The sequence below is a fragment of the Lethenteron reissneri genome, chromosome 30, assembly GCF_015708825.2.
Source record: "Lethenteron reissneri isolate LAM-NWPU_2019-01 chromosome 30, ASM1570882v1, whole genome shotgun sequence".
NCBI classification, from domain to species: Eukaryota; Metazoa; Chordata; class Hyperoartia; order Petromyzontiformes; family Petromyzontidae; genus Lethenteron; species Lethenteron reissneri.
Window position 1 is genome coordinate 5,319,273 of NC_083808.1, and position 19,975 is coordinate 5,339,247.

The window sequence follows — 19,975 nt, forward strand, 5'->3', positions numbered from 1 at the left end:
GGATGGATGGGTTTTGCGAGTTGAGATGATTTAAAAAAATTGGTAAGTGTATCTTTGTCGTGTGACCAGACCACCAATGTGCCATCCACATATCTAAACCAAGCAGAGAGTTTAACGACACATTTATATATTTACGCCATCTTACCCAAAAAACTGTATTATGGATGATATTGATCACGAAAGCCTACGTGTTAAACAATAATATACGTATATGCCTATAGGGTGATCCATAAATGTCCCGCTTAAACAAAACCAGGGCATTATACAATAACATTACAATCTGTATCGCACCACCAATCTAGTCACACAAATTAATCTTGACTATTTTTATTTAACCATGTAAGACCCACTGAACTACACCGCATAGCTCCTTTTCAGAAGCGACCTGGTCACGAATGATGGCTCAACGAAGCGGCTGATCATGGCGAAATTTATAGCAGCCAAATACTCGAGAACATCCAAACTCCAAACATACAGGCGCCAGGGTCGAATCCACGACCCCCTTTATACCAGGCAAGGCAGTACACTTCTCGCCACCGCGGGCGCCAAGGTGGCGTGAACTTTGAACTCTCTCCTCTGTAAGATGATAATAATTTGAAATTATGAGGCTATGCTTTCACAGAATGTATGTTTATGTGTTCGTGTCTTTCTCACGTTGTGCCCTTGGAGTGTGCTGTGCGTTTATACGTCTAATAAAATATTGCTTTGCAAAGAAAAAAATCCAATTTGGACGCAATACATTAAAGTAGGTATTTGCGCTGATCTGCAACAGGAATGCTATTCCTAGCCCCTGTGTAATTGTTGTTCAACGTGTTAATGAAAAGCCTCATCAACTGAAGTTGGATTTGTACCCATGGAAACTAAAGCCAGACGAGAGTGCTTTTGCACTAACCCACTAGTCACCCCCCGTCTGCATAGTCTTGCAGCTCAGTTCCCGTTGCACAGCAATTAAACTACGTCTAGAAAATCAATTATTTCTCTATTTTTAAAGTCTTTGCAGAAGGAGATCGCATCTTGGAGCCAATTCGGTGCGAGCACATGTGCTCAACAATCTCCTAAGTGCTTCTTTACGCTTATCAATTCATACTTTACTCGGCGAACATCTTCCTTGGCATTAAAGGGTGTATTCATTAACGACCTGTCTCGGAAGGAGTTGTTTGTTCAACGAATGTTACCCAGCATAGGCCGATCTTTTTTACATGCAGATGCTGAAGCTTATGGAAATGTCAGAAACTCGTTTTACGTGATGGTTATTAGTATTTTGTTGCCCTATGCTTTGTTGTTCTTTTATGTTGGATAGGTGTATGATTAACTTTGATTGCGTTCACTGTCAGAAAGGTAAGCATGTAATTATAGTTCTTAATAACGTCAATTATTTACAGAGGAAAGCCTTACTATCTCTTTGTCAAGACTGTCATGCATTGGGATGTTTGGTTAATTCTATTAATGAATGTTTGGCCTCGTGCGGAGGAAACTGGAGAATCCGGAGAAAACCCACGGTGGTCATCCATCGTGGACGAACACCTACAACACCTGGCAAGCCTCGGTGGTCGTCCATCCACGTACTAACCCGGCTCAGCTTTCGAGTTTCGATTAGATGTGCGCACTCATGGTGGGTTGATCTTCGAGAAGGCCGCGGTGTAAAACGTTTCTTTATTTTTTTCAGAGAGACTGGAAACGTCTTCCTGGTTCTTTCGGTAAAGTCACGTAGAAGGGAAGTAATAAAATAATAAAAATAAAACATAATAAAATTTCACCTGAGGACGGCTGCTTGCGTTGTGGCCGAAACGTCGTGAGAAATAATTTTATTATGTTTATTTTTATTCTTTTATTACTTCCCTTCTACGTGACTTTACCGAAAGAACCAAAAAGATGAATCCCTGCAGTCACGAAAGCTTTAAATCAAAATTAGACTGGAAACGGTTAAATAATTACCAAAAAAATGTTGACAACACTATGGTCACGGGTGAAGACAATTTCAATTATGCGACCAAATGAAGGCGAGGCATGTGCATATCTGTCCATCGTACTACCCGACAGCACAATTTAATAACCATTTAATAATGCCGCTGGACCGAAGCTGCCAACTGCTTATACAATTACAAGTGCATTACCATTGGAGTAATCATTCTCAACCGCAACCAAGAGTCACCTGCAGGGCTACCTTTAATTAATGGTTCTGTAAAAGGATATCAATTGCAGCATCCCAAAATGGGCGTCGCAGTGGTGAGATAGTAACTACCTCGCCTGGTATGCAGGGGGTCGTTGGTTCGATCTCAACCCTGGCGCGTGTATATTTGGAGTTTGCCTGTCTCTCTCGCCATGGTCGCGTGGATTTTTCTTCGGGTCCGCCAGTTATTCCCTACACATTTAGAAACGTGCGTTGGGAGTATTTGGCTGCTGTACATTTCCACGAGATGATAAGCCACTTCGTTGAACTGTCATTTGTGGCCAGATCGCTTCTAAAAAAAAAAAGTTATCTAGCTCGGTGAGCCTTACCTGGTCAAATAAAAAGTGTTAAGTTACCTTTTAAAACAGTCTGCCTCAGCAGCGAGACCATGCTTTCCCACCTGATGATGGACGCTTTTGTTGCGCCCGAAACTTCGTGATTTATGACATTTTATACCTACGTGACTTTACCGAAAGAATCAAAGAGTATAGTGTTAAGTTAGTTTAGAATGGAAGTGTGTACATTGCAAGAGGAGCAAATGCCAGGTTGCGGACGATGGCGGTGTCCTGTTCACTGGGGGAGCCAGTTGGGGGGGGGGGGGGCAATGATCGAAATTAGGGATTTCGATCGGATCATTGGGGTTTATTAGTAATAAATCGGCATTTTGCGACCCCCACTGCCACTGTGTAGCATATTATTTCGTGCCAAGGACTCTATGAGATGATAGGACAATAGTCTGAGTCCATAATTGGCAATAAGTAACGGCAAAGCAGTTATAAGTGACTCAGAATTGTGCGCAGTTGCGTATACAGTACACGACTTCCATGAAGGCATTCACCTTCAGCGAGCGCGATGCCGATCACACGACGCGGCTCGAATTCGACCCTCGATCGATGGCTGCGCCATCGCCGCACACGCGTCGAATAAAAAGCAAGGGACAAGTCCTTACTCACAACTCCTATCATACTGGTAGGAATCTCCTGGTTACACCAGCCCACAGGGGATTATTGTGTCCGTCGTGCAGGGAGGGGCTGGTTGGGGAGGGAGGGGCTGGGTGGGGAGGGTGGGGAGGGGCTGGATGGGGAGGGTGGGGAGGGGCTGGGTGGGGAGGGTGGGGAGGGGCTGGGTGGGGAGGGTGGGGCTGGGTGGGGGGTGGGAGGGGTGGGGCTGGGTGGGGAGAGGCTGGTCACCCCGTGGTGCCCTTATAAAACTCAACGTTTAACCTACTCACGCCGGCTTGTACCCGCCCTCACAATCGGGCATATTTGCGGAATACACCACGCCGCCGTTGACCCTGGCCATTGACCGATCAACCCAACGTTCCTACCAGCTCCCTCCGCAGGAATGTGTTTTTTCATTGCTGGAGGGGTTGCCCCCCCCCCCCCCCACCTGAAAATCCTGGCTCCGCCATTGGCCCTGTTTGCGAATGCTTCACGATGGTAATTGGGTAAACTGCACTTGGGATCTGCGAATTTCGTCACCCACTTTGTTCAGCTACTGGCGCCCAACTCAGTACCCGAGCCTTCCTCATCGTGCGCCGCCGCGCCACGCGGTGTGCGTAAAGGTCCCATCGTCGGCACGATCAACATTTATCTCAACCTTGCTGAAGGGACGAGACAAACGCAGGCTCACACATAACCCGATAGTTTTGTCAAAAATGCTGCGGGTGTTGACTCCTTTAAGTGACCGCTCCAAAAAATGTTTGCTAGAGGTATTTGGACACCAACGCACCCACAGCGGGCAAGGCACTCCATCACGCCAGTGGTAGAGTCAGTCCAGGTGGGTATACTCGTGGCTTGTGGCAGAGGTCACAAACGGGTTTTGATTCCTTACCCGTACCTGGCCGCACCAGGGTCGCAAACAGGTACCCGTACCCGGCCGTACCCGTACCTTACCCGTACCCGGCCGGGTACGGGTAGGGTACGGGTATCGGGTACCTGATTGCGACCTCTGGGATGAAGCCATGTTGCAGGTGCGGGTGGGTTGATTCTAGGAACTTGAATTGTAAGAAGAGACAAGACGTTGGGAAATGAGTGACAAACGGTGACTCACCAGTGACTCACGGCCTACCCGTACCCGGCCGCACCAGTGTCGCAAACGGGTACCCGTACCCGGCCGGGTACAGGTAGCCGGGTATCGGGTAGGGTACGGGTATCGGGTACCCGGTTGCGACCTCTGGCTTGTGGTCAAACGGCATTGGAACAGCGCGAGGCAGCAGCTAACCTCAACAGCCCCGGCGAGCAGTGTTGCGGCCGTTGTCTGGCTTCACCATCGGTACCGTATTGGTGGTCACATTTTACACTATGTGGGTCATGGGGGAGGGGCAATGCGTGCGGATGCCACGTCCTGATGTTCAGTCTCAAAGGTAAAAAAAAAGCCATTGCGATCGTAATCATAGCGATACAAGGGTTAACGCCCCATGCTATTTGGCATGTTACGATGGACCTCTCCATCCACGCAGAGGCGCAATGATTTGTCACGATTCAAGGGCACAAATAGTACAACAAAAAGTCTTATTTGTTCCGTCTGCGGCGTGGAAAAGTAGACCAAATTACCCTCTCTCGAGGAGCTCTCGAGAACTCTAGCAGAGGGCCTTCCACCATCAGTGACATTAGCAAGTCACTTGCAGGGTTGCACCTTTACTTTTGCCATCTCGTGTCGTACTGTTTCTTTTCTTCTTTTGCTGCCGGTCTCTACGCGAAACGGTAAGTGTAGCGTATCGTTAGCATACACCATACGTCATCCACTCTTACGCGCCCAATTCAACGCGTGCATCACGAGTGTAATAATAGATTTTTAATCGGCGAATCGAAGCATCGCTACATGTCCGGTAGTTTAGCGTACTACCAATCTGCCTCCGGTTAAAAAATAAACACATGCATAGCACTCGGTGTAAAGTACACTTGGTAAGAAGTTGTAAGAAGTGACCGGCAGTGTGCGTATGTGTGTGTGTTTGCACGAGTGTACAGGTACACACAGGTGAGTTTGTATGGGAAGCGGGTGAAGGCCACATTGAAAAGGAGGGGTGTGTCTGCTGAAGGTTCAACAAAAGCAATTCATAAAAAAACGTCATTTTTGGAAAATGTTACATATATGTTATTCTTTTACCTCCAGGGTTTGTATTTCATTTTCCAAAAAAATGCAAATATTTTTTTACGGGGTACTTGGCTATAACAAACTACGGGTCAGACAATACATGGCAAAAATCAAAACATTCATGAGTGGCTGATTCAATGGGGATCAACGTGCTCATGAACGATTGGGGTCTGACCGCCACCACAATCATAACCCAGCACAAGCGTCTGGAGCTTCTCTGACCGCACCTTCACGATTCCCAAGCCCCCCCCCCACCCTTCCCCCGCGCGGCATCGTTCGTAATCGACGCATGGCACGCTGTAAAAACTTTAGGTCTCCCAATAAAAGGACAAAAAAAACGCCATAATTGATGCACTTACTTTCATGAGGGTTTTTAATGGGTGACACGTTGGTGGCGAGACCCTGTACTGTGACGTATATTATCATTCACAGAAGCCCTCTGCGCAAATTAGCCATTCGTGGGCGTTTATCCATTGCAGGAGCCCACGTATGTCAGTTACTGTCGGGGTTGCTTCTCTTTGTGGCTGTGGTGTCTAAAGGTCATGATAGGCGTGGGCAATAATTGAGCGATTGTTGATGGAATTTGTCTGCTTGCTGGATTTTTTATTGTAAAAAAAAAGCAATTGCCCAAATCTGGTCAAAACCGATGGCTGCTCCTCCCACTAGACGACTGGGATGTCAACTTTCGATAACACCACAGAGTTCACAAGGTCGTGTGCCCTGCAGAACAACGATTGCCGATCAACCAATCGCTGGTTGATCAACCATTCGCCATCATTTCTCAAAGTAAACTAAATTCCAGTGACGACTGCCGGCAACAATTGCCCCAAAAGTGCCCGAGTGTGCCATGGCCGCAACGGACAGCTTAACCCGAATTCACGCACGCAACGGTAGCCTAAACAACGACCCCGACCAGGGAGTGGCACGTTCAGCTTCATCCCCCTGTGCCCCGGCACAGCTGGGAGGGCCTGTGGGCTGCTCAGCTGACCAAAGCCACGCGCAACGGCAGAGGTCTCTGCCCCCCCCCCCGCCACCCGACCCCGCTACTGGCAGGTGTTGTACACGTTGATTTGCTTGTTGATGGCATAGACGATCCCGCGCAGCTTGTCCTCGAGACCGCGCAGCCTGTGTGCCTTGCGCTCCAGCTCCACCGCGTTCCCATCGTAGGCCACTTCCAGCTCTGCAAACACATGGGGGCGAGAGACCACGGCTACCCTTAGACGTCTTAAAAACTAAGCTTTTTTTTTGCCAGGTAAGGCCCACTGAGCTATATAGTTTTTTTTCAGAAGCGACCTGGCCACAACTGATAGCTCAACGAAGTGGCTTATCATCATGTGGAAATTTATAGCTGCCAAATACTTCAAATGCATGATTCTAAATGTGGAGGGAAAACCCGGAGGACCCGGAAAAAGATCCACGGAACCACAGGGAGAACATGCAAACTCAAAATATACAGGTGTCAGGGTCGGGACTGAACCCACGACCTCCTCCATACCAGGTGAGGTAGTTAATATCTCGCGACCGTGGCGCCTCTTAAGAATCACGATTTCTCAGGACAACGTCCTATTTTTGAGGACATTGTCCTGAGAAATCTGGAAATCTCCCCAAGAAATTAAAAGTCCAAGTTTCGGTCTGTTGCATAACAATATAACAATCAGTCAAGACAATTCATTTACATGTGCCCCCCCCCCCCCACTTCTGGTGTTGCCAGATATTTTTATTCTCATGAAATGACTCAGGGTTCTATTGTACCTAAGAGGCGGAACCCCGATCTAAGTATTAATGGCCCTAAGCACAGAAAGCCAGACTAATGATAGTTCCCCCGTTACCACTACGAGCCAGACTTCGGGGCCCAGGTAAGGCCTGTTTTTATTCTAGGATCACCAAAGGAGTCTGTCTCCCCATATGTCATCGCCCTACCCAGACTAAGGGCTGCATTCCTATGATCACTGTAAGGCAGGCTCGATGGTCCAGCAAATGCCCATTTACATTCCAGTACCAGCAGGAGAGCACGGATCCGTGTCTCCACACTTCATGATGTTGCCGCAGCTCTGTTGGGCTCAGCCCCTCCCTCCCTTTCGTGGGGGAACAAAAAAATAACACCCACGTTCTTGGCCAAACTCAATTATTGACTGGAATTTTCTGTCGGTTTTCATCCCCCCCAAAAAGGTGCACAAATTAAGTGAGGAAGCCCACCGACGGGCGCGTCTTACCCGCGTTGATCTTGTGACATCGCTATTGGTATTGGGGCCAGCCCGAGAGATATTGAGCAAGCGGGCCGCTACATATTTGATGTCGGGCTCGGCATGGTGAGGTTGGTAAGATAACTAGGCCCAAGTCCCAGTTACCTGGTTCACGAAATAAACCAACTCACTTCACAGCCTTCTTCTTCGAAGCCAAACGTCGAATTATGACATGGGGCAGCTGCTCCGTGTATGGATTTTCTATCTCCAGTTAATAAACTGGCCTCACTTCTCGTCCCACTGCATCCTTGCAAACTCCTTCTGTCCTCCACCGTTGAGTCATCTCCATATCCCTTCTAATTGTGATTTCTTAGTTTATTTTCGACACGTGGCCAATCCATCATTGAGGTGCGGTGACTGAGAATGGAATTCTGCTCATGTGTACTAGAACCGGTGGAGCAGGCTAGCTGTAAGAATTGCAGTCTCCTTCTCCCCCTCCCCCGCGAATCAGAGGTGACCCTGCACGTTATTGGCGACCCTTGGACTCTTAAATCATAAAGTCTTAACTTTGCCTTGGCATGCACTTACCTGCACTCAGTCACGTACCGCTTATTCAGCCATTGCTTACGAGGATGGTTTTTTTTGTTGTTAACACCAAAGTAACGTCGTCGCCTGCTAAAAATCACGACAACGCTGAACGGTGGGCCCAGGCAAGCTCAAAGCTTAAGACAGTTTGCGAAATTTGTGCGCGGTACAAGCTGCATCATTATTGTTGTTGTTGATGTTGTTGTCACGCCTGTTGCAACAACGATATCGCTCCTCGAGCGTGACTCTATCAAAACCCGTGGACTATAATCCTCGGGGCTAAACATTTCCACTTAGGGTGCAGAAGGTGTGAAATAAACGGTGAGCGTTTAATCCAGCCTCAAACATCAATTGTGCACTGATTCACCTCCCCCCCCTACTCACAGTGATTTGATGAAATGTCACGATTCCAGATTGCACTTTGATTCAAAGCATGGGAGTCATGATTATTGTTTTACTTGTTACCATGGCGTTTACATTCTCTGTTTTTGTTTGAAACATTCGCCTACATTTAACAGTAATGTGTGTCATTTGTCTAAATCATCAACAGTTAATAATTATCAACCCATCTGATTCAATCATGTCAATGAACCATTACTTACAAAGCTGATAATTGTGTAATCTATCTTGATTTGAAGCTTTCGTGACTGCAGGAATCCATACTCTTTGGTTCTTTCGGTGAAGTCAAGTAGGTAGAAAAATCATCTATGCTAGTCGAGAAGTGGAGTTGGTGGAGCAGTGGTTAAGCAAGCACATTGTGATATGAGCCCAACGACCTGATTTCAATTCCCAGCCAACAGCTATCGTTATTGGCAAGTGATATCTCAACCGACTCAGACACCAACCTTCACCAACCCATATGGACCAAGTTGGTGAAGCATGACCAAACCACTCTCCGCATGGCCAACATTGCGTGGGGGAGGCCTTCATCCAGCAGTGGATTGACAAAGGGCAGTAAACAAAAATAACTGGAGCCTAACCCATGCCGCGCGAAGTCACTAACAAAACAAGCGCAAACAGAGCCAGTGGCTACTGTTCACATATAACATTTACGCGAAAAAAACTTTCAAAGCTTTGGCAACAATGGATGCTTTACGTGATGGTTGCTCCATAATCGTTACACAGCACACTCAAGGTGCCCTAGAAACGCACGGCTGTTTCGACCTTGTGATCAGCTGTTTGATTGTCAAATTAACCGACAGGAAAAGTGGGCAGCCACTCACAGGAGACTAATAAATGCCCTCAGCGTGCCTACACGGCAAAGTGTGGCCTGCCAGTTCACCGTCTCAGCGGTTTACAAGCTGGGGAAATAATCAAGTCCCATAAACACGTGGCCTCATAGGGTTCGGTTTATTGCGAAAGTCTGCTCTTCAGATACCACAGTGGCTTGCAAACTGCCTAATTAGAGCAAACACCGTGACCACTTTTGAGTTACCTCCATGAACTCTAAGTCAGACTATTCTACAAACAACGTTGGAGTTTGCACTCAATGAACCCCCAATATCCTGCGCTCGAATCTGGGCAATCGACTGTGATTGATTGAAACTGGGTTCTCAAGTTGCAGCGAGGTGATGGTCTCCGACCGGTATCCAAATACTTCACGAAAAAAACATTACATTTTGTTCTGCATTTCCAAAGGTATTGACAAACGTTAAACGTCTCGAGCAGGGATACGTGAGAAAGTGCTGCCCCCTACTGTGACAGAGGTCACAAACACATCTCAGGAGTAGTTCTTCAATGGAACATTCTATCAACACGGAGGGCTGCGCTGAGAGAGATCCGGATGGATATTCTGTCTCATGGCCTGACACCGACAGCAAAATTGGAATACAACTGTGGATAAAGGCAAACATTTTCGTTGAAGCAAAAATAATTGTGGGCCTAAAAGAACCAACGTCTTAAATCAGTGTATATTACCTTTGTTGATATACGAATGATAAGTATGGAAAATAGTAAAGAAAATGACAAAAACGTTGAAAAGTGCACAAAATAAGTTTGCAGACAGGTGCAGCCACGGGAGGGAATGCGCCCGCGAGGACGTCCACCGCAGAGATGGAGCGATGAAATCTCCCCGTGTGCGGGAGCTCGATGGATTGGTGTGTTGCAATATGAGAGAGCGTGATGATTTGAAGAGACCATCAACCAGCAGTGGATAGATCACGGCTGATGATGACGACAACGACTGGGTCAGTGTGTTTTCTGCGTCGTTGCTACATTGGACGGTGGCCACTGGTCAGTGCGTCCGACAGCGTGCGGGGAGCAATCCACAGCGCCAAGCGCATTCGATAACACGTCAACGTCTGCTCTGCGCCGCGAGACAGTTTGACGACGATGATCGCGACCGCGAATGGGGGGGGGGGGGGGTTTGGGGGGGGCTGAACAAAGCATGAGCGACCGGCGCCGTCGTCAGTTACCGGCGAGGCGCGCCAAGCGGGCCTGCGCTCCGGCCAGCACGGCCCGCGCCTGCTCCCGGAGCTGCTCGACGCGACGCCGCGCCTCCTCCGCCCCGCGGCCCTTCTTCCCGAAAAGATCCTGCAGCGCCCGGAAGCGGTCCCGCAGCTCCCCGTCGTGCATCTGCGGAGGACGGCCGGGGGAATCGATGCTCGCGTCAACTCGTCGCGGCGAGCGCCGTCAGCGCCTACGATATGTCCGTGTGGTGTGCGTTGAGCTTCTTTCGCACCGGGCGTAGACAACCGTGCTAATCGGAGGTGCGGAGGGGGGGTGACAACCAACTAAGCACAAAAAGCAGTTCTAAATAAATGAGTTAACAATAGATTGTGTAAAAGTATACAGCTCCAGTGGCTTCCAAATATCAGAAGGAAGAGCGTTCCAGACGACCGCAAGAAGCGCATCTGAAAGCGCGCGACGGTTAGCCAAAAGCCGCTGCGAGGATGACCGGAGTTTGCGTGATGGTTTATGCTCCTTCATGAGGTCAGCCAGGTATTGTGTTTCACACGTGGCAAGCGCTTTGTGCGTAATGAGCGCAACCTTTATAAGTATCCGGCATGGCACGCGAGAGGTCAGTGCGGACAGCACCACGTAGAGTCGTGTCACACGCCGAGTTTAGTAAATCGAGGGGAAGAGAGCGGTGGTGAAGTGGTGTGCGCACTGCGCTGTGCGCGCGGTGACCCTGAAGTTAAATCCCAAGCCACTTCTAACATCACTTGGGTGAGTGATGTCTGAACTGGTCCTGGGGCCCCTCCTTTCGCTCACCAACACTGACCTGCGTGTCTAAGTGAGGTAAAACAGCAATGATTGGGGAGGCGATGATCCAGCAGTGGATTGACAATGGGCAGTGCATTCAAATAACGCTCGCCTCATACCAAGTGAAGCAATTTTAAAAAAACACACGAATAAAGCCAGTTATTACATGTCTACAAGTTGAAGCACAGACTAACGAAGAGCTCGCAAGCTTTGACTGCAACCTTTACATCAGTTCCTCCGTCATGGTTACAGCACATATACGGCATCCTCTAACAACAACCCCCATGATCGACATGGCATGGGAAGGCCTTCACTTCATCCAGCACTGGACTGGACAAGGGCTTTGTATTACAAGCATCCATTACGTCTAGGTGGAGGAAGTGTTGTGCCGAGCCAGCACTAAAACAATACCGAGATTGCTCCATGTGCAGCGCGGCATTTGTAACCGCCGTGTCGCGTTAGAATTGTAATTGCAAGCATATATCTCCACGCTTTGTTCGCGATGATAACCTCCCGGGGGGGAGACCGGGGAACGGATGAGTATATTCCCCGCTCACGCTGTACTCTCCGCATCATTAACAGACGTCGTTGCTTCCGCGTGTGAACGTTTGTTCTTCTTGCGTCACGTTCGGACCCCCCCCCCCTCCCCACGTGCATGGATGACTGAAGGCCATGTTCTCTGCGCCCCACACACCTGTTTAATCATTACTGGGTTCCCAATCGGCAACTTTTTCACAAATAATAATGCGATGGTGCAAGCCGCCCGATGTCAATCCACTGCTGCGTGAAGGCCTCCACACGCAGAGGTCGCAACCGGGTACCCGATACCCGTACCCTACCCGATACCCGGCTACCCGTACCGTTTGTCACTCATTTCGGGTAGGGTACGGGTATGGGTACCCATTTTCGACCCTGGTGCGGCCGGGTACGGGTACGGGTAGGAATCAAAACCCGTTTGCGACCTCTGCTCCACACGCAGTGTCAACCGTTTGGGTTGTTTCAAGATACTTGCTTCAACCCCACGGGTCAGTACGGGTTGTGAACATGCCGGGAACATAGACGTCGAGAATACAGTACAACAATGGATTTTGCTGCGCTGCCCACTACGTGACCCCGTATCCAGCCACTGTCAAGGCACTATCCAGGCTCAGCGTTGCTTAGCTTCCGAGACGTGACAAGGTGGGTTTGTCATTCCTGGTGACTTGGTCACGGGCATAAAAACAAACAACGTGACGCCAATTACGGCCGTTAAAGGGCCCTAACTCTGCTTTGGGAAATCGGCAATGCTACTGAAGAATTGCTACCACAATCACCGGGCGAGATGGACAGACCCAGTCGAAATGGATTTCACTCGAACGGTTATTAATCCAATCTTAATTTTGGAGCTTTCGTGACTGCAGGAATTATTCTTTGGTTCTTTCGGTTAAGTCACGTCTCAAGATAAAATAATAAATTAAATAATTGCATATTACGACGTTTCGATTGCAACACAAGCAATCATCATCAGGCATAAAAGAAATAGCAACAAAAATCTAACTAGAAAACTATAGACAGACATACAAGCAGACAGACATCACAAGGACACAGAGAGAGAGGACACATATCGGCACAAAGAGGTTATTAATCCGCCCCCACTCCTCGCCCACAAAGCAACTCGTGCCAGTCTCGGCGGCACCGCGGGCCCCCGACCTGCTTGGCCTCGTCGGCGCGCTGCTTAGCCATGCCGGCCGCCTTGTCGGCCTTGCCGGCCGCGAGGCTGTTGGCCGCCGTCTTCATCTTGAGGGCGTCCACGTCGCGCTCGAGGCCCAGCAGGCGAGCCGTCGCGTCCTGCAGACGCTGCCCGGCGGCCGCCGTCTCCGACTCGGTCTGCGGAGGGGGGCGGAAGGGGGGGGGGGCGATCACAAAGAACCCCCGTATAGCCTTAACAGACTGTTAGGGCAAGTGCGGCACGGCAGGTGAAGGTGGTGAGGGCGGTGGTTAGCACCACGCCCGGCCGCGTTTGTCTCCCCGGTGACGATTTTTACGCATCGCACCAGGTACTAATTTGCGGCTGAGTCGACCTAGGGGAAGCCCAGGAACGGTTACGATAATCGTCAGCGGTATTGGCCGTGAGCGGGAATCGAACTCGTGTCGCTGGGTTATAGCTAACCGCTACGCGAAGACGATGGGGCGGGGGAGGGGAGTCAGGGTTCATTACCTCACTGAGAAATTCGTGGGTCATTTGCAAGCCACAGCAACCGCGGTGCGCGTTTGAGGCGGATTTGACGGATGACTCGTCAGAGTGCTTCAATGGGGAGTCGCTTGGCAACGTCGCCCCCCCCCCCCCTCGCCGGCAGACTGACGCCCGACTGCTGGCCCGTTGCAGTGTCCACCTCGTGATGCGCAAGGGGTAGAGAAGCGGGGGGGGGAAGTGGGAGGGGGAAGTGGGAGGGGGGGAAGGGGGGGGGAAAGGGGGAGTGGGGAAAGCGGGGGGGGGAAGCGGGGGGTGGAAGGGGGGGAGATGCGGGGGGGTGCGGGGGGGGGGAAGCGGGGGGGGAGCGGGGGGGGGAGCGGGGGGGGGAAGTGGGGGGAAGCGGGGGGGGGAGCGGGGGGAGGGGAGCGGGGGGGGGGGACGTGGGGGGGGGAGCGGGGGGGGGGTCCCTGCCTCGAGATATGCTGCATTGATAGCACGGCCAGAGAGAAGAATCCTGGATGTGATGTGCCGGGTGTGAAAATGTTCTTCCAGGTCGGCGGCCTGGAGAGTTGAAGTTGCAGGCCTGTGATGTGTTACTCGAGACAATTGCTGGCGGAATTGTCTCTTCTACAAGGAAGCCCTAGAGAGCCCCTCTTGAGGGTATTTGGCCATACACTGAGGAAGAGGAGGAAGTACCGACACTTTACTCCATCGCACGCAACCTACGACTGATCTTTAAACTAAACTCTATAAGCTCTTTTTCAGAAGCGACCTGGCCACAAATGATTGCTCAACGAAACGACTTATCACGTGGAAATTTAGAGCAGCCTAATACTCTAAATGCATGTTTCTAAACGTGGAGGGAAAAACTCCAAATATACAGGCGTCGGGGTCGGACTCGAACCCACGACCACCTGTATACCAGGCGAGGAGGCAATAAACATCTGTCCACCGAGGTTGCCCCTGAAATTTCGTTGAGCCCTGAAATGTCCCTCTCCCGCCAGTGCTGGCCAGGAAGGTCTCTAACCAGAGGCAGCTCGAGACGGCCTCTCCGGAGGGTTCCTTTACCCTTCCCCTCCACGGCCGGCCACATCTCGCAAGCAGCTGGAGACCCAGACAGGTCCCCCGAGACGTTAACGTTAAGCGGCCGCGACGCGACGACGGACGAGGAAAAAAAAACCACGGGGGACATCGGCACCTACCGAGGCCAGCGTGTCCTGCGTGTCGTGCAGGTCGGCTCGGGCCTGCTGGATGGCGACCTCCGCCCCGGCCTGCGCCTCCCTGGCCCCCGCCAGCGCCTTGCGCACCGTCTCTGCGGCGCTCTTGGCGTTTTCGGCGCGTGCCCTGCGACAGAGCGGAACGTGGTGCAAGTTGGTCTCGCGATCAAGCGCCCAGGCAGTGCAGATGCAGCTGCAAACCCACAGGCCGGAGAGGCTTGGGGCATCGGGCTGATTTAAGAATCGTTTTGAAATTAGCTAAGATGTCTATTCAATGAAATGATGCTCTCTCCTGTAGACACGAGAAGTCTGAGAGGCATAAACGTTCAAGCTTGGCCTAAAATGCAAGGGTTTTTCTTATTATCATCATCATTACGTGGTATGTGCTACTTGTAAGGCTGCAGGCTCTCCAACCCTTCATGTCTCCCGGGTTGATAAAATCAGAACTACTCTGTAGACATGCAGGAATTGTTGGCTTCTGAATGACTCATCCCCCATCATAGGTATGTAGAATTTCCACCTTTTCGTCTGGGCTTCAGGCAGGAAAAATTAGCAACTCCCCAAAAGGAGACTGTGGTGGCAGAGGTAGTGGTGTTGATCGTGGTGGTGGTGATGGTGGTAATGATGGTGACAGTGGTAGTAAAAGTGGTAGCAGCAACAGTAGCAATGTTGGTGATAATGGTGGCACCATCGTTGGCGACAGCGGTGGCGTTGATGCTAGTGACGGTGGCAGCAGTGGCAGTGACAGCGCTGCTGTTGCTGGTGATGATGGCGGGAGTGACAGTGGCGTTGCCGGCGCTCTAGTTCTAGCGCCCAGCGGCGTTGACGAGAGTAACCGGCGGTCGCGCCCCGCGTACTTGGCCCTCTTGGCGTCCTGCAGGAGGCGCTCGGCCTCGTTGATGCTGCCCGCCGTGCGGGCCAGGATGGCGTCGACGTTGGCCAGGCTGCTCACGCGCTCCTTGATCTCGTCGGCGAGGCGGCCGATTTGCTGCGGCGAAGCCGGCACGCCGAGACGCAGCACCCGCTCCGCCACCAGCTCAATGCTGTCGGGGCTCGCGCCCTCCTCTGTCGCACGCAACAAAGACAAAGATCCCCCGTATAGCCTTGACAGACTGTTGGGGCAAGTTCGGTTAGCGAGCACCTATGAAGGCCGGCACGGCACACGAGGGGGTGGGTGGCCAGCACCACGCCCGACCGCCTTTGTCTCCCCCAGTGGCGATGTTTGCACACCACACCAGGTACTCGTTTGAGGCAATGTGCCAGCAGCAACTCGTCGTGTCTGGCACGTTGCGGTCACGCGGTGGGTGACTGAGTGGCTGTAAAGTAGAGGCACTGTCAGTATGAAACTTGCTCTCACGGGAATGGGCGTCATTAAACCTTGAGGCTGCTTCGCCAAGGAATTAACGGAGCGAACGCTGGGCCGGTATCCCAATGAGTTGACAGTTTTGTGGTCACTCTGAAGGCGTAACTTTTGACATTCGTGAAGCACATAGCGTTACATATTTCCTTCAGCCTCGTTTGCACCATCTATAAAACGTTAAAATTGGATGCTACATAAATCCAACTCTTTTCGTGTTGCATTGCACTGAACTCCAATTCTTTCAAATGTAACAAATGAACTAGTGATGTTGCCGCTGCTTTGGCAGTCGGGCACGAGCACAATTAACAAAGAATTTCACAATTAACACCGAGGCTGTACAGAACTAAATATAATAGGCATCGTTTCAGGCAATGACAATATATGTTTTGTGATATGATCGTAATTTTGTATGCAATATGAATGAGAGGCCATCGCCCGAAATGTCACTATTATTTATTCTTCCTTTCAAGGCCACAGTGTTGGAGATGATTGTGCATAGTTTTTCATATCCGCTACCCTGTCAGCCGAGGCCCCCTAGTGTGCAAACCTGTCGGATACAGCTCCGTCAACTTAAACTCTACCGATCGTATCTGGATTCAAGTAAAACAACATCCATTTGGCCTCGACAACGGTATTCGTAGCGGTTACGGTAACACGAAAACACGTAACAGGGTGGGCCGCGAGAAGGCGACCGTCTCTCTCACCCAAAAAGTAAAGATAAGTACGATCGCGTCCATGCAACCCCAACTATGGAGGTTCAGCGCTTCCCACAGGGACCCGGGCCTCGACCAAGTCGCGTTACCCGTGAGGAACTCCTTGATCTGCTTGATGAGCTCCCGCAGGCCCTGCACCGCGCCCTCCACCTGCGCGCGGGTGCCGTTGGCTCTCTGCAGGGTGCCCTGAGCCTCCTCCTTGGCCTTTCCTGCCTTGCTCTTCACGTCCATGACCTGCAGAAACATACAGGAGCACAATTGTTTCCACCATTAAGGTCCTTTAAATATCCAGGAAATCTTTCGATTTAAAGCTTTCATGACTGCAGGGATTCATCTTCTTGGTTATTTCGGTAAAGTCACGTAGAAGGGAAATAATAAAATAATAAAAATAAAACATAATAAAATAATTCTCACGACGTTTCGGCAACAACGCAAGCAGCCGTCGTGAGAATTATTTTATTATTATGTTTTATTTTTATTATTTTATTATTTCCCTTCTACGTGACTTTACCGAAAGAACCAAGAAGATGAATCCAGGAAATCCTCGCCGAGTCTATCACGAGGATCATTGTCAGCATAGTTACTCCAGAAGGGAGTAACTCCATCCAAATATCCCTCTGATTTCGGATGACCCTCTCTTACGTTCTTATCAAGAGCTGATTAGTACTAGTAGCTATCAATGGTTCATTTCGAATGTTCCTCCAGGTGTGTCCCGACCCATCGCCCAGCCTAGCCAGGAGGCCTGGCTGTTTGTCTGCATCGAGAGTGATGATCCGCGAGCATCAGGTTGGTCATGGGCATGCCCTTGGATGAACCCATGTATTGTCTGTCAGGTTTTGTTCCGAATATATTTTCGACAAGGCAAGCCATAGGAGCTACACGCCCGAACAGGCCCAGACTTCGTCTGAGAGTCGGCGAATCGCCGATACACCGCCACCGAATCTCAGCGGTGGCAGCTCAGCGCTCGGACCTCCGGCGCCACCCCGGCCGCCTCTAGCAGGGGGCACGCGTTGGCACGCCCGCACCTGCTGGTGCAGCTTGTCCAGGTCCCCCAGGGCCTTCTGCATCTCGCGGTCGGCGATGGTGGAGCGCTCGAGGGCGTTGGAGGCCACGGTGGCGACGCCGCCGCAGTTCATGCCCCCGCAGTGCGGGCGGCCGTCCTCGTCCCTGCAGCCGACGCCGCCGCACGCGCTCTCCGCGCACGGCACGTCCCTCGTCACTCCGCACACCTGGCGCAGCGGGTGGAGAGGGGAGGGGGGGGGTGAAGGGAATCACCGGGATGAGCGGAGAAAGTGAGGACGAGGGGGAGACAAGCAGATGAGGGGAGACACGGGGACAAGCGGAGATAGTGGGAAAGAGGGAACACGGTGGGATGAGGGGAGACACGTGGACCAGGGGTCAGGGGTCAGTGACTGCCGAACTGCCGTGCGTTCAACGCACTGCTAACGCTGTTTGACCTTTCGCATTTAACTCGAGATTCAACAGGACCACACGAACGAGAAAGACAGCGTACAAAATCTAAAACTTCACACATTCTAAAATGCAAGTGTGTTTTTTGAGGGGGCCATGACCTGACAAGGAGAACATGACTTGTCCTGGATAACAAACAAAAATGTTTAGTGGAGCGACTGGTTAGTTGTGATTGCTCGATTGAGACACCTTTTGCCAGATGGTTAAATTAATATTTTTTTCAACTCATCATCATCATAACTATGACGTTCTTAGTTTGTTATCCTTCCCCCGCACCTCTGATTAGCACGGTTGCCTACGTACGGTGCGAAATAAGTTCAACATACATACACCAAAACCTCTGATTAGCACCTCCGATCAGCACAGTTGGCTCCATACGGTGTGAAAGAAGTTCAACATACAGTACACACATCCATTGAATGATTTTTTTTCATCGTCACATCACTGTGGACATATATTGAGAGGTGTTTGTCCGCAATTCCACATCGAACTCAAGAACCAAATGTGTCACGGGGGTGATGCCCCCACACGATCACCTTCCTGTGTACATGGCTGTGGCGATGGAGCCAAAGGTGCCACTAAAGCCAGCTGTGTCTAAATAAAATGATGCACTGCTAGCAGGCAGGCAGCACGCCTCGTGAGGATACTATGAATGTGAGAGTGGGAGTCTCGGCCGCTCGTTCATCATACAGCGAATTATATATTTACTCATTAATTCTGTTTAAAGCACGTGTCACGCGTCAGCAGTAAGGCAGGGAAGGAAGTTCTGACATTCCAAATGCAAGATTAAGCCGACGCTACGCAGTCATTCATTCATACGCTCATTATGTGTGAAACAAACGTTGCCCGTCAGCAATGAGGGGGTGAAACGGGTGTTTAAAGAATCAACCACTGCTGCACGTTATCCGACTCGTTCATTCTGTGAAATTGCCCCGCCAGCAAGAATGCAGTAACGACACAGCGAGCGTCGCTCTTGACCGCTCACCGTTTCAATGTCAGTTTGCCTCGAATGCTCCGGGCTGACTGACTGTGCTGCATTAAGATCGATTACCAATACTTTATAAATGGTGCGCTGTTATTTATTTATTGTACGTTAAAATAAATATCAGCGATAAACAAGGGCTGGAAATGGGAATAAACCATTGGGGCAATTCATTCATTCGCTCCCCAACCAACCCCTGCCCCCCATTCCCCCTCCCCTACATCTTTGACTGTACCGCCCCAGAATTTGCGACTGCTGAATGAGTGCTACTGGAATAGTTTATAAAATCAAATAATAATAGAATACGATGTTTCGGTTGCAACACAAGCAACCATCATCAGGTAAGAATGAATGATAAAACACAGGCACGGAAACAACACAGGCAGACAACATGCAGAGAGTGTTTGTGTTTCCTTGGTGTGTGTCACGGTCGGTGTGTCTTTATGTGTGTCTCTCTCTGCATGTGTGTGGTTTCTGGGCCTGTGTTTTATCTTTCATTTTTACCTGATGATGGTTGCTTGTGTTGCAACCGAAACGTCGTATTCTATTATTATTTTATTTGATTTTCTACGTGACTTTACCGAAAGAACCAAAGAGTAATTCCTGCAGTCACGAACGCTTCGAATCTAGTTTGGAATAGTTCACTCCTTGGGTCGTGTAAAAAAAAAATTCCTTCCAAAATGTTTTATCACAAGAAGCAGATAGGTAGGCACGTAGGTAGGCCGGTCATTCAGTGGGCAATTAGGCAGATAGTTACGTGTAGGCAATTTAGTTTATTGTCCGTCCCCGCACCTCCGATTAGCACGGTTGGCAATGTACGGT

The 19,975-nt window shown here is 50.4% G+C and overlaps 1 protein-coding gene across 1 annotated transcript in view; it reads right to left on the minus strand.

Annotated features, from left to right (window-relative positions):
• Window positions 1-4,951: 4,951 nt before the first annotated feature.
• Window positions 4,952-19,975, minus strand: part of LOC133349442 (laminin subunit beta-2-like) — a 74,487-nt gene continuing 59,463 nt past the window's right edge. The window contains 7 exon segments of the mRNA XM_061562884.1: window positions 4,952-6,446; window positions 10,449-10,608; window positions 12,928-13,104; window positions 14,614-14,755; window positions 15,486-15,693; window positions 16,791-16,935; window positions 17,727-17,930. Coding sequence (XP_061418868.1) covers window positions 6,310-6,446; window positions 10,449-10,608; window positions 12,928-13,104; window positions 14,614-14,755; window positions 15,486-15,693; window positions 16,791-16,935; window positions 17,727-17,930 — 1,173 coding nt within the window. The 3' untranslated portion in view covers window positions 4,952-6,309.